Source organism: Furipterus horrens, unplaced genomic scaffold, assembly GCF_987537825.1.
Source record: "Furipterus horrens unplaced genomic scaffold, mFurHor1.1.pri manual_scaffold_4, whole genome shotgun sequence".
Classification (NCBI taxonomy): domain Eukaryota; kingdom Metazoa; phylum Chordata; class Mammalia; order Chiroptera; family Furipteridae; genus Furipterus; species Furipterus horrens.
In genome coordinates, this window is record NW_028327174.1 from 186,516,283 (window position 1) to 186,532,195 (window position 15,913).

General features: G+C 35.6%; 1 protein-coding gene across 3 annotated transcripts in view; it reads right to left on the minus strand.

Moving 5' to 3' along the window:
• Positions 1 to 15,913, minus strand: part of PTBP3 (polypyrimidine tract binding protein 3) — a 103,764-nt gene that overhangs the window by 51,355 nt on the left and 36,496 nt on the right. For all 3 annotated transcript variants that reach the window (XM_090274568.1, XM_090274567.1, XM_090274569.1), the window contains 2 exons: positions 7,605 to 7,774; positions 3,506 to 3,652 (listed from right to left, as the gene is read on the minus strand). In XM_090274568.1, the coding sequence (XP_090130694.1) occupies positions 3,506 to 3,652; positions 7,605 to 7,774 (317 nt within the window). The remainder of the gene's footprint in view (positions 1 to 3,505; positions 3,653 to 7,604; positions 7,775 to 15,913) is intronic.

Sequence of the window (15,913 nt, forward strand, 5' to 3'; positions counted from 1 at the left end):
CCGTGACACCATAAAAGTCCTAGAGGAAAACATAGGCAGGAAAATTTCAGATATCCCACGTAACAAAATTTTCATGGATATATCTCCTAAGGCAAGAGAAATAAAGGAAAAAATGAACAAATGGGACTACATCAAACTAAAGAGTTTCTGCAACCCAAATAAAAAATGGGCAAAGGACCTGAACAAACACTTCTGCAAAGAGGACATACAGACGGTCCATAGACACATGAAAGAATGCTCAACATCACTAGCCATCAGAGAGATGCAAATAAAAACCACAATGAGATACCACTTTACACCTGTCAGAATGGCCATCATCAACAAATCAACAAACAGTAAGTGCTGGTGAGGATGTGGAGAAACGGGAACCCTACTGTACTGGTGGTGGGAATGCAGATTGGTGCAGCCACTATGGAAAAGAGTATGGAATTACCTCAAAAAACTAAAAATGAAATTGACTTTTGAACCAGCAATTCCACTGCTAGGATTATACCCAAAAAATCCTAAAACCCTAATTCAAAAGAACTTATGCACCCCTATGTTCATAGCAGCACTGTTTACAATAGCTAAGTGCTGGAAACAGCCTAAGTGCCCATCAGTAGATGAGTGGATTAAAAAACTGTGGTACATTTACACAATGGAATACTATGCAGCAGAAAGAAAGAAGGAAGTCCTGCCATTTGCAACAATATGGACGGAACTAGAGAGAATTATGCTTAGTGAAATAAGCCAGGCAAAGAAAGAAAAATACCATATGATATCACCTAATACAGGAGACTAAGGAACAACACAAACAAATGAACTAAACAAAACAAGGAACAGAATAACAGTTATTAGGGGGGAGGGGGGAGGGAGAGAAAGGGGATAAGTAAGGGAAGGGTTTAGTCAAAGAACATGTATAAATGACTCATAGACATGGACAATGGGGGATATGATTGTGGGAGAAGGGATGGGCTGGGTTGGGGGGAGCAATGGGGAAAAAAAATGGGACAACTGTAACTGAAAAACAAAAAAATACAAAAAAAAAAAAGCTATCACTAGAATGGAACGGCAGATAAAGTGCTTCCCAGACAAGGTAAAGCTAAAGGAGTTCATCATCACCAAGCCATTATTATATGAAATGTTAAAGGGACTTATTTAAGAAAAAGAAGAAAATCAAAACTATGAACATAAAAATGAGAACAAACTCACAACTATCAACAACTGAATCTAAAAAATAAAAACAAAAACAAAAACTAACTTAGAAAATAACCAGAAGAGAAACAGAATCATAGGTATGGGGATCATTTGGAGGGTTATCAGTTGGGAGGGGGAGGAGGAGAAATAGGGGAAAGGTGCAGGGATCAAGAAGCATATATGGTAGGAACCAAATAGACAGGAGGATGTTAATAATAATATAGAAAAGGGTGAAGCCAAAGAACTTACATGCATGACCACCCATGGACATGAACTAAGTGGGAAGGGGGTACCTGGTGCTGGGGGGCAAAGGGAAAAATAATTTGGACAACTGTAACAGTAAAATCAATAAAATATTTTTAAAATTATTAAAATGATAAATTTGTTATATATATTTTACAATAAGTTTTAAAAATGGTGAAAACCCACATAAAAAAAATCACTATACTTTATAAGTTATGAAATAAAAATAAGTAAATAATAAGATATAATTTCTCACCTATCATATTAACAGAGACAGGAAAACTGCTCATACATTATCAGTGACATCCTAAGTGGGTACATAATCTTTACAGAGAGCAATCATACAACATATATCAAAATATAAAATATGTATGTGCTTAGTCCCAGCAAGTGTGCTGCCAGAAATGTAAACTAATAAGATAATGTTGCAAGTGTGCTAAGATATATATTATTAGAATGTTACTATATTATTTGTAAAAGAAAAAAACTAAAAACAGTATCAATTTCTATTATAAAAAACTGGGTAAGTTATGGTGGTCCCATAAAAGAAAATATTGTAAGACCCTGAGACCACCATTTTACCAGACCTGTGATCTGCCACCTGTGTCAATTCTCATAAAGTGGGCAATGGACTCCGGTCATGCCCAGGGTCCTGTGTTTTCAGAAACCCCTTCTCCCTGTTTTGCAAGAATCAGTTGTTTTAGCCTGAGGTCAGGGCACTTTGTCTGCCCAGACTCTGATAATCCTGTTCCTCAGGACTAAAGTCCTTAAAACAGCCTCGCTCCATGTCTGCTCAGGGCTGCACACACTCCAGACTCTGCCCACCTGCTTGGATCTTCCAATAAAGGCTTTGAACTGGCTTACACGTCTCCTCTCTTCTTCCTCTCATGAATCTAACAAATATTATGCATTTAAAAATTATAAACTAATTCTGCATTTGTTCTCATGAAACAACTTCTGACATAGCTTTTAAAACAGTGTTCCACTGGCCTAAAACTATATAGAGTGTATAGACAATAATATACCTGAATAGAGAAGGGATGCACATTAAACTGTTAGTTAGCTCTGGATAACTAAATTGCTTTTTTGTTTTCTTCCTTAACTTTTCTGACTTGTTTGAATGTCTTACCCTGAGCATGTATTCTATTTACAATTTATAAGGCAATTATTCATTTTAAAAAACTACACTATTTAAAAATATCCAATATTTCACTTACTCTCAAGTTTATACAGTTTATGACATTAATATCTCTTAAAACAAATTAAGGATTATATATAGGAAATAGCAACTTTTTAAAGTAATGTACAAAACTATTGTTTAAATTCAGCAGCTTGCATTATAAATAACTTTCAACACAGAATCAAAGAGCTGGAGGAATTCTTTCTCCTAGAGCAACAGTATAAAGGGCTAAACATGCTCTTAACGTAATAAAAAAAAAAATCTGTCTTAAAAATATTACTTGTTTTGTGGATAAATTTTTTCTACCCTTAAGTAACTTCAAATTGCTATTTTAATTACTTAAAAAATCAAACTGGAGAAACACAAAAGGTTCAACATGAACTACACTATAATAAAAACTGGAAAATAGGTAAGGAATGTTGGTATTCTACATTCCACATTCATCTTGAAGTCATAAATCATTTAATGAATATTATCTATACAAATTCTTATTAACATCTTAAGTTCAGTTACTTAACATTACAATGGAAGCATAACTAAACTTCTTAATGCCTTTGTTATATATTCAGTAAAAAGGACTGACTTCTCAAGTTCATTTTAGATCTGAGATTTTAAGAGATATATAACAATATAAGTTTTTGGTTTCTCATCAAAACAGTTTCAAGAGTAAACTAAATATTTGCCATTTTTAACATCTTAACCTCAAACTTCATATTTCTCAATGGCTTTACTTTCTTATATTTAAGCTTTTAGGTCAGAATTTAAATACACAATCCTTACTAATAAACCATCCTAAGATACAAAACAAGAACACATATTCCCCCCTCTGGAAACACAGAAAATTAATTTTAAACTATTATACAATATGTTCTCATAACTATTTTTAAAAATGCCATTAATACTTACAGCTTGATTAGGTAGATTGTCAGTCTTAAGTTCTCTGTGATTGGAATACTGAATAAAAATAGGCTGGCTTCGAAGATGAGGAGTAACAGGAGTGTAATAATTCACCATAGTAATAGCAGCTTCCTCAGAAGCCATTTCTAAGAAAGCCTGCAATAAACACAAGAAGGTAAGGTGAAAGCCCATGTTTTTTGAAAGACAGCTAAGAACTCTTCTTCTCATTTTAGTTTGCTCTAAACTCATGCATTTTCAACCTAAATAATATTGCCTGCAAGGGGATGAAAACACTTTTGCTTCAATGTGTATCACTGGTATTAATTGGGAACATGTTTGAAAAGTTGAGTTCAGTAAAGCATTTGGGATTGAGAAATTGCCAGTTGATTAAATGATTTCACGTGGTTTTGATTTTTCTCTTTTTTATGTTTCTCCTAAATCTAGAAATAATTAAGAAGACAAAAATAAATGTGTGCATCACTACTGTAAATGGTTGCTTTCAGAAATTGGGATAGTTCTTCCCTAAAATTCTTTAACAGAGATAAGGCATAATTATTTGTTCTTTTTTACCTTTTTATAAAACAGCTGTTTATGAATACAATTAAATAGATCATTCAAGTACAGAGGATCAGTTGTTCAAATTAGGAAAATGGGAGAACTTCCATATTAAGTCAATATTGATTGAAATCATTCAAGTGACAATTTTTAAATAACTGTAGTCATTGTATTAATATTAGATAACTGTAGAGTAACACAGGATGAACTAAGATGGAAGATGCACCTTGGTATTTATAACTCATTCTATATATGGCTTCTTCTGCCTGTCAGAACTCCTGTAAGTTCTATTACAGGAATAGGATACTTACAGAGCTTTAAGGTGACAGGTTTTGCCACCTATCGTAATGGTTAATTAGGAAGATAAAAAATATAGACATACACTATACACTCTGAATCCTCAGAACCACCTTAAGTACATCACAAATTTGAAATGAAGGAAGAATCCTCGATCCAAGTCAATGCAAATTTCTAGTTAAACAATTCAATTCTTTTTTACTACAATAGAGCATTTAATTAGCAAGCATATAGTAAACAATTTGCTATGTATAAAACATTAACAATTTATTTATAAAATATGTATTTAACAACAAAATTTACCAAACACAGGAAACGGTAAGTATCTATAAAATGAACTTTCTTTGTTTATAGTTATTTTACTTGGCAAGTGTTCCCATTTGGCAAATATTCCACACAATGGAGTATTAACATGCTAAATATGATGCTTAAGTGAAGTAATCAAATGTCACAACTGAATTGATTAAATGAATGTTCTATTAACAGTGAATCAAATACCATTAATTTTTTGATCCACACTGAACAAATATAATTCCTCTATCTCCAAGAAATAAAATAAAAGTTGGAGTCATCCTATCTTGTTTTTAATCATTTTTTCAACAAAAAGGATTGTAAAATATATTTTAATAATATTCATTATATGGAGAAAGGGTCTCTTTTTCTGCAAACTCTTTACTACATGTTAATAACTCACTCAATGTTTAACATCAATCACACAAAGGAAAAATTAAACAATGTATTTGGAATAGTACATGATTCTTGTCATAGGAAGTTTTTCCTGAAAGCATATGCAACCTAAGAATTCATATGTGAAAATAATTTTCCCACATGGCATCCAGTAAAGGTTTTATTTCTGTTTTTCTAAAGTATCTGGTCAGAAGGATCAATTTTTATTATGTGGGTAGAAAGAAAATCAAGTCACTACTCACAGAAAGGCTGGTGAAAATAATCACCCTTGTGCACTCAACGCCCTACCTCCAAGAACCAAGGGAAAGAGTATGCCTAAAAGTAGTTCTAGTGACTCACATCAGAATCTCTTGCTTAAGCATACTGCTAACAAGATATTTTTCAAACAGAATTTATGATCAAAAGACAAGCAATTAACATAAATCAATTAGCACTACTGATAAATATAAATCCAGAACTAATAGTAGAGACAAGGGAAAGTATGACATTGCCTGCTGCCTCTCACAGACATGTGCAATGATGAATAGGATATACTATGAAAACATGATAATGTACAGTATTCCCTCACTTATCGCGGGTATAACGTTCTAGACCCCCCTCCCCACAAAGCAGGAAACTTACATTTATTCTACACTCTTAAACCTATGTAACTTTAACAACATACGTATACAATACTGCAAAATCCCGTGATATAGCGAAAAATTCGAGATAAATAAATATAATATTTTTTAAAATCCCACGATAGAGCGAGGCCGCAATAAGTGAACCGCAATATACAAAGGGACTACGTACATGATACATGGCTGTTAGACATCTCAGAACCATTACACATGCCATGTTGGCTCTTTTCAAATGAGGCAAACCTACTATATTTAAAAGAGGCAACTGTATTAAAATAAAAATCTTAGTACATGTACTATCTCCAAGAGATGAAAGATAAGTGTATAGACATAACAAGGGCTGAATACTAAGACATATTATTTGACTTCTACAGATTAATAACCTTATCTGAATTAAACAGATCTTAGTTTAGTTCACTACAGATACAGGCCTGAATCAGACATCAACATCCAGGCTCTACTAAGTCTAATGCTAATCAATCAATTTATTTACAAATATATTTAAAAGGGCGTCTTAAACTTATTATTTATGGAAATTGTAAGAAACACAGGGACTTATCACAGTGTCTGTACTACACAGTGTCTAGGGCCTACATTTGTTGTCCTTTTTTTTTTTTTTTTTTTTCTGCAGCAATGCTCAGTGTAAAAGATTTTCAAGACAACTAAAACTAGAACTAAAAAATTCATCCCAGTGGGGTCTGAGTTGAAACAAGAAAGCATGTGATTATTCAAATAAATATGACAACCATTATATTTTTGTCATGATCACAGCAAAAGTAAGTTTCCTTACTCATCTTAAGAAAAACCTATTAACTTCTGAAATGATGAACTTACCATCTTCCAAATTATTAAATTCTACAATTAAAATATACTAAAACTTTATATGTAGATTCTGGAAAACTTGTATGTTCTGTAATTTGCCTAAGAGGTATAATTTAAATCCTGGCTGGTTTAGCTCAGTGGATTGAGCGTCGGCCTGCGAGCTAAGTGTCGCTGGTTCGATCTTCCAGTCAGGGCACATCAGAGAAGGAAAACTCTGACTCCAAAAAACCTCCGCTGCCTTGCGGCATACCTCTTCAGGGGAAAGGCTAAGGGAGTAAACCCCGACAGAAAATCCGGAGCCGGAGTCCCTAAGGCGGTTTGACGTTGTAGTCAACACCGGCAACTCCTGCGGCGCACCTGAAGCCAAGCTGTATCGACTCCGTCTTTCCCTTGGACCCTTCAGCTGCGAAGAGAGGGGGGGTCTGCTGCATGGGCAACAGCAGACCCTCCATATCACCCTGCCCAGGCTCTGTAGCTTCAGCTTCACTGGAGAGGACACTCCAGCGTCATCGCAAGATGTCGATTCAACATGGGAGGAGACAGATACCATGTCACTCCCGAGTCGGACTGCACAGCCATTCTCGGCGGTGCAGATAGACTCCTAAGAAGCTACACCATCGTCTCTCGAGACGGACGGCTGCCGACGATAATTTAAATCCTCTTTCTCTGTCAGGGTATTCTGATAATCATAGGATATTTTCATAAACCATTTTGTAATTAAAAATGTAAAATGTACCCTTGCTGGCGTGGCTCAGTGGATTGAGTGTCGGCCTGCGAACCAAGTGTCGCTGGTTCGATTCCCAGTCAGGGCACATTACTGGGTTGCACATCAGGTCCCCAGTTGGGGGTGCGAGTGAGAGTCAACCACACAGTAAAAAAAAAAAAAAAAAGTAAAATGTCTTTTTACTGAGGAAAAAGATCAGTCAATAAATAAGAGATAATCCTGTTTACTGTGTTAATATTTTTGTTTGTTGATTCCTGTCATACCAAATATATTTTTATAATTTAAAAACTACTTCAAACAGAAGGAAATTTAGAAAATACAGAAAAGTTCAAGAAAGTAAAAATCATCTTTAACATTAACACCCAAAGATACTACTATGGGCCAATCTTTAAATATTACATACCTGGCTTTTTCCTTTCAACATCAAAAGATTAGTTACTTTGCCAAATGGTAGACCTAATGATATGACCTCTGCTTCGGTGGCATCACTTGGAATTTTGCGGATATGGATAACACGAGAAGGTGAACAGGGTGGTCTATCTCCTTTAAATTTCTTGTTGTCATTCCCATTAGCTAAAAATATAATAATAATGAGGTTAAAAAAATTACTGAAACTGATTTGGGTTGACATACTGTATTAACCATATTGTCACATTTGATCCTCTAAGAGTGCTCTCTGTGAAAAGCTCTGCAAAATCCATTACATGAATAAAACAAGATGCAAAAAGAAAAGATAACTGACTGCTTATAGAAGTAAAAAATAAATGACTTACAGCAGTAATACTACATAAAATAATACAATATTATGTTACAGCAGTAAAATAATATATTTTGGGGGGATTATAGTATTACAAGAAATGTAAACTGTATGACAGTTACACAAAGGATATGATGAGGGAAACAGAAAAGTTCTTACATTACACCTAGATCTTATAATATTTGAAGGTAGACTGGTAAATTTAAAATGCATATTGTTGATTTAACTTAAGAGCAGTCACTTAAAGTAAGCCCTGTCCTTACCCCATTCTGTCGTTGGTATCACAAAATTGCAGTGTATGCCTGGAAATACAAACTACAAACTAGTAATTCTTTTAAATTCATTTGTCTCCTAAATAATGTTGAAAACGAAATGTGAAGTTAGAAATCAAAAGTCATTTAATAGCTTTTACATTAATAATTTTTAAAAAGTGTTAGTCTCTTAGGTTGTGCAGAAAACATAAAGTGGAGTTATAAACAATTGTTAGAATACTAATTGCCCATTAATTTTATCTTCATTTAGATCTTTATTTCTGTATGGTTTTGACTTATTGTCCAGTGTCCTTTCTTTTCTTTTCACCCTAAAGAAGTCCTTTGAGTATTTCCTGTACTTTGGAATGTCTTAATTTTTCTACCTTTTTTTCTTTTTCAAATGAGATGTGATACACATAAATTGTCTATTTTCTTTTTTAAAAATTCAATTTATTTAAAGTAAAAAAAAAGTTAAAAATAAAAACAAGAACACCTTTGACTGATAGTTATGTCAAATGCACGATTCTCTGACAGATCAACTGTTTCATTCTTTTAGCACTTTGAATACACTGGCCAACTGCCTCATGGCCTCCAAAGTTCTTGGTGAGAAATCTGTCCTTATTCTGAGGATCCCTTGTATGTGATTGGCTGATTCTCTCTTGCTGCTTTCCAGATTTTTTATCTTTTGAAAGTTTGATTATAATGTATTTCAGTGTGTGTCTCACTGAGTTCACCTTATCGCACAGTTCACTAAGCTTCTTGGATATTTACAAGTATATTCATGTTTTTCATCAAATTTGGGGATGTGGTAACTTTGGAAATCAGATTCTTCCCCTTCCCCAGGGTTTTCTGGGTTCTGTTATTTTTATTTATTGTCTTTCTTTTTCTTTTCTTTCCTTCTTTTTTTGGAATAACTGCCGGCTGTCTCTGTGCCAAGGGCGAACCTGAGGTATAAATTTAAGGTCTCCTCAGGTTTCTCCTGAGCATTTTTCTGGGAATGCATAACCACTTTCTAATTTCCCCTGTAGATGCAGTTGTTTTTTAATATCCTAGTCTTTAACGTCTGGCTCCCAAAAAGGAATTAAAAAAAAAAAAATGAAGTGGGGGAAGAAGAGCTGGCTCTTCGGGGAGGGGGACCTGCCTTGCAACAATAGGGAGAGATGCAAGAGGCTGCCTGCCTCTTTGCTGGCTACTATCTGATCAGATGAAGCAATTACTTACCAGAGAACTTAAAGGACAAGGTCCTTTTTGCCCACCCCAGCTGCCACATGCTGCTTGTAAACTGCTCCTGGAACAGGGACACAGCTGCCTGCCATGTGACTGGGGGTGGGGGATGGTAGCTGCTACTGTGCTAAGAGCTTAAAATTAACCATAATTTGCCTTCCAAGTCTATCCCTGGAACTTGCAAGTCTTCAACAGACTCAATAGTTCCAAATTAGTTACAGATTCTGGCAGTGCAATTGACTATACAGGAAGTCAGATTCCTGGTGCTTCTTACCCTGCTGTCTTTCCAGAATCCTCCCTCAATTATCTTTTAAATTAACAAGAAAAAAATATAAGGAAGAAAAGTCATGTATCTACATAACTACCACTTTGTGAGATTCAAGTTTCCACCTGGTATCGTTTTCCTCAAGTGAAGAATTTCCTTTATCATTTCATAAAATGAAAGTATGTTACTAACAAATGCTCTCAGTTGGTGTACCCCAAGGAAGGCTTTTTCAAATGGACAAAGAATTCCAGTTTGATTGTATTTATTTTCAACACTTTAAAGATGTTGCTCCATTGTCTTCTGGCTTGCACAGTCCTGGGCAAGAAATCTCTCGTCCTTCCTATGAATAAAATGTGATTTTCCACCCCCTCTCTGGTTACTTTTAAGATTTGTTCTACATTCCTGGTTTTCAGCAGTTTGATTATGATGAGCCTTGCTATGGTTTTTGATGTGTTTATCCTGCTTGTCATTCTTTGAACTTTTTTGAATATGTGGATTTATAGTTTTTACCATATTTGGAATACTTTTAGTCATTATTTCTTCAGCTCTATTTCAGCTTCCCCACCCCCATCTTCTTCTCTGGAACTTCAATTACATGTCTGTGCAGACCATTTGGCATTGTTCTACAGGATACTAAGGCCCTCACTTCTTTGTCAGTCTTTGTCTTTGTCTCTGTGTTGTAGTTTCTATTGCCTGTCTTCAAATCCACTGACTACTTCTGGAGAAAACAATCTTTAGAATATCTATCTGATTTTCTTTCATTTTTCTCCTTATGATATTTTACTTTAAATTCTTGAACATAATTTTAATAACTGTTTCAAAGTCCAAATCTGGATGTTCAAATAATAATGAATTTGAAATAGCTACTTATCAACAATTAAAACACTTAAATTTAAAAAAGAAAAGAAAAAAAAAAACCCGTTAATTTCCCCACTCATGATAAAAGATGAAATGTAGAAATTCTAGATCTGGAATGGCGTCACACGAGGTTATCAGTGACTCAGGATCTAGTTGTCTTTCTGTTAGGGTATAACCCTCATCTTCTTTATCTACCACAGAAACCAGAACTCCTGCAGGCACAAGGATAAAAGACGAAAGGTGTACCTGTATAGAGGTGCCCCATTTATATCATTAGCCAGGACTTAATCACATGACCACAGTTAGCTATAAGGAAGATTGCCAAAGTAGTCCTTTAATCCTGGTAGCAATGTGCCCAGATAAAAATTAAAAATCTGTTACTTAAGAAAATAGAAAGTATTGGGGTACATAATTAAACAGTCCCTGCCAAAATCCCTAAAATTAAATTTACAAGGAAAAGAACATGATTTATGAAGAAAAGTATAAAACTTTCATAACTATATTCCCAGATGAAAAGATAATACCAAAAAAATTCTACATTTCACATTAACATATCAATTTAATATAATTCTAATCAGAATCCCTAAGATTTTGTGGGGAAATATTGTGAAATGAGGAATTATTTGTTTCACAACTAGATGAAATAAAGTTAACATGGAAGATGTCCATAAGCTAAAAAATATTTCTAAAAAATATTAATAACTACTACCTAAGAATTACTGTATGCCCCAGTTTGCCTGGGACAGTCACGACTGGCATCGTTGTTACAGCATCTTATACAGTTTAACATCTTCACTTTTGGAAAAAATATTAATAATTGCACTGAAATGAGCTAGAACAGGCAGAGTAGAATACAATGTTCTTAACTTTCAGTTTTGGCCATGGTCTCTTTTAATAACTCATAAGCCACATGTACAGTGGTTAAATCTAAAAAGTCAACCAGCAAGAGACTAAATTTTCCCAACTTCTCCACAGATAACATTCAGAGCCACTGAGTGTAAAAAAAAAAAGTGTAATGAGACACCAGAGCTGGTATCTCCTCATTCCTTTCATGTTTTTTTCCATGACATTGAGCTGGACCAAAATATGTATTTGTATTATTACCTCCAAAGGTTTTGTCCTTAATGCTGAACTATTTACACTGAATTTTCATTAGTGTCAGATATTTCACTTTTAACAGAATGACTTTCCAAAGGCTTTATTGGGATTCTACTAGCAGATGATGATAAAACTTAAATAATTTAACTGTTTGCAAAGTTCTATTAATGAATTCAACATATTAACACCTGTAAGTTTACTGTTTACACATGGAGAAGAAACTTTGCATGGTAAATTAATTTAGAATTTATGCTTTATGGACTGACTGTAAGATTTAAAATGGAATGGTAACATATAGAATTGTATTTTATACACACCTGGCCAATAAAATTCCCATTTTCCAATGACTAGCAACTTGGCAGCCAAATGAACGCTGTAAGTAGCCACGGTTTATAGAATGGCAAATAGTACAAAAATATTTTTAATGTGTAGGTGACCTTAAAAAAAACAAACCAAAAACCAACAGGAACTTTCCAGATCTCACTAGCCAGGCCCCTCGGCAAAAGGTATATTAAAAAGTTGTCATCTACCAGAGGTATTAACAAGGAAGCTGATCTTTTTTCAGGGATTTTGATGGCGATATCTGAATGTCTGACTTTTCTTCCTTTCTGGTATAGGAATCCCTAAGACAATAATGTTAGCATGTAATAATACTCTGCAAAGTGTAACAGCACAAACACAAAAATACCCTGGAGATTCTCAAAGAAAAAGCAATTCAGTTAAAGATTACTTTACAACCAAAAATTACAGCTCTGCACAAGTAAAAATAATATACCGTAACAAATAGTAATACATACAAAAACAGGAATATTAGAACCCCCGAGAGCTCCATAATTGTAAAATGTGAGGCTATAAAAACCCTATTTTAAATGATTAAAGAATTAGGGAAAAAAAAGGAATAGAAACCATAAGAAAAGAACAAGATATTGTTTTTTAAAAAAACAAAACTAGGTAAACTTTATCAAACAGGAGATCCGAGATGGTGGAGGAGTTAAGTGGAAGGTACAAGAGACTCCTCCCAGGATTATTCTGGAATTACAATGCCATTGTGGAGAAATCATCTGGAATAACCAACTGAACACTAGCTGGAGAGAAGCCTTATAGCCACAGACAGAAGAAACCATTTCATCACAATGAGTCTGGTATGGAGTGCAGAGGAGACGCCAGAGGGCCGCTGGGCTCCCACAGGCAGCAGCTGAAGGGATGGAGAAATATTTCAGTGCCCCGAGGGTTCTCGCCAGAGAAGTGTGGGGTCTAAACTCCAATTGGGACCCCAGTCTATAGCATCAGAGCCAAGAGTAAAACAGATTGCATCTAGCTGTGAAAAGCGAAAAATGGCAGGGTGTTCTTTTGTTTTCTGGGGTTGTTTTTTAATTTTTTACCCCCAGCCTGAGAGAGAAAGCTAGAGGCACAGAGAGCATCTTAAAAACACAAAATTCCATTCGCACCCACTTACCCTGGGCTCCAGCAGAGGGAAGGCAGGCTGGGTTAGAGGCGCTTGAGGCGAGTTTGGGGTGGTGGCGTGGGGGACAGACCTGAGGGAGCAGCCGACGGGACGCCATTGCTGACTTATCCCCCAACTGCAGGAGTTGTCTAGCTCAGGTAGAGCTCTCCCTCCAAGTGGCATTAGCCAGAGAGCAACAGCCCCGCCCACAGGAATTGCCTCGCCCTGCCCCGTGGTGCTCAAGCCTGACTGCTGATTACAGACTGAACAGATTAACAAGGGAAGGAGACAGACACGGAAGGTAGAATGCTGGTAGTCTTGAACAGGCTGCCTAGGCCCAGACTGCACACCATCTTGACGTCACTGGGGGCGGACCCAGAAAGAGAAGAAAGTGGTAAAACCAGATATTCCTGAGACAGCTTCCACTGTAGTCTTCTATATGAGTTATTTTTTCTCCTGCATAGCTTTTTAACATTCATTTCTTGTCCTTCCAGTTTGTACATTTCAAGTAATTAGTTTTTATATTACAGTTTATTTCAAATTTCACATTTTGCTCCTCCCTTCTCTCATTCCATTTTACCATATGATTTCCTCTTAAAATCCCATCTTTTCTTTTGCTATGACTTGTTTCCACTCCACACTCTTATCATTTCTCCCCTCTCCAGCCATTCAAAACCATTTTTCTTTTCATTATTCACCTCACATTCTTCTTCCTGTTCATAAAATGCACTCATTCTCTCTCCATCTTGATCAATCCTTGCTCATCGATTGTGGATATGACAGTAGTTATGGCATTTCTACAATTTCATTCAGAGATCTTTACTATTTTGATATTTCAAATCTCAAATCTTATTGTTCTCCTCTCCTCTTCATTTTTACCTTCCTCCAGCCCTTTCCTTCTTTCATTTTAAATCTAAATATTTCCCTGTCTTAGTTTGATTATCATTCCTCACTTTTAGGAGTCCTTCTCCCTCTTTCATCTCAAAATCACTTCACTTTCCTCTAGACATCTCTTAAGCTTTTCTTTCTTTTTTTCCCTCTTATTCCCATCCCACCTATATTAATCTTAGCTCATCGGTTGTCGATAATGCTGTGTTGACACTTCTCTAATTTGGTTCCTATTTTTTCTTATTTTTTATTTTGTTTTTGTTTTTGTTTTCTCTCTCACTATAGATATATAACTTCTGTTTAAACCTAATACTATAAGCTTCCCCCTCTTACTTTATTCTGCCTTCTTCCCTCCCTTTTTTACATATGATGTAAATTTTACTTTCTTTCTCTCATTGCTTTGTCCCTACTTGCTACTCTTCTTGCTCTTCCGTCTCACTTCTCAAAAATCATTTTTCTTTCAGTTAGTCAACTCTTATCTGTTTTCCTTTCTTATAATAGTTGTAATCTCTTTATATCTTTATTAACACTGGCTCACTGGCTGTGGATAGAGTGATTGTGGGTAGGGGTTATCTTTGTGGGTGTGGGTTTCTTGCCTGAGTTGTGTGGTTTTATTTTGGCAGCAATTCCACAACAGTATGCAAGATGTGGTGGGCAGAGTGACTCTCAGTCCACTGGCTGGAGGGAAGGACCCACCAAAGGGCAACACAACCACCACCAAAACCTAAGTACAACAAGACAGGCCAAATAAATAGCATAAAGGGCATCGCAAGAGCATCAGGTTCAGGAGATCAAGGAGACTGGACCACTGAATACCACAGGTCTCCCACCACATAAGGTCACATCATAAAGACAGGAAATCAAAGCAGATCAGGCTAAGAAACAGAAACAAACAAGAAGAGTCACCAAAAAATGTAGAGACAAAGAAACAACCTCCTGTCAAAAGGAAAGGAGGAATTCCCATAAAGAGTGTTAAATGAAACAATCAAACTATCAGGTATGAAATTCAAAATAATAGTTATAAGGAAGTTCAATGAGCTCAGCAAACTCAGAGAAAACTACAAAGAACTCCAGGGAAGCTACAGAAACTTACTGAGAACTACACCAGCATTAAAAAGGACATAGAAAGTATCAGTAAGAACCAGGAGGAAATGAAGAATACAATTTCTGAATTGGAGAACACAGTGGAAGGAATAAAAAACAGGCTAGATGAATGAAGCAGAGGATCAGATCAGTGAGCTGGAGGACAACACAGAAAAAAATTCCCAGACAGTGCAACAAGACAAACAAACAAACAAAAACCACACTAAAAAAGAATGAAAAGAGCTTAAGAGAACTGTAGGACAACATGAAACATAATAATATCTGTATCATAGGGATACCAGAAGGAGAAGAACAGGAGCAAGGGACAGAAAACCTGTTTGAAAAAGTAGTGACAGAAAACTTCCATAACTTGATGAGAGAAAAAGTCCCACAAATCCAGGAAGCACAAAGAGTCTCAATGAAGATGAACCCAAACAGGGTCATTCCAAGAGACATAATAATTAAAATGGTAAAATTCAAGGACAAAGACAGAATCCTAGGGGCAGCAAGAGAAATAGATAGTAGCATACAAGGGAGCTTAAATAAGGCTATCAGCTGATTTCTCAACAGAAACACTACAAGCCAGAAGGGACTGGCAAAAAATATTCCAAGCAATGAAAAGCAAAGGCCTACAACCAAGACTACTCTATCCAGAAAGACTCTCATTCAAAATGGAAGGTGAAATAAGGAGTTTCCCAGACAAAAGAAGGCTAAAAGAATCCATCTCCACCAAACCAGCATTGCAAGAGATAGTAAAGAGACTGCTTTAAATGTAATACTCCACATAAACAAAATGAAAGACAAAAATCATATGATATCAATAGATGCTAAAAAAGCATTTAAT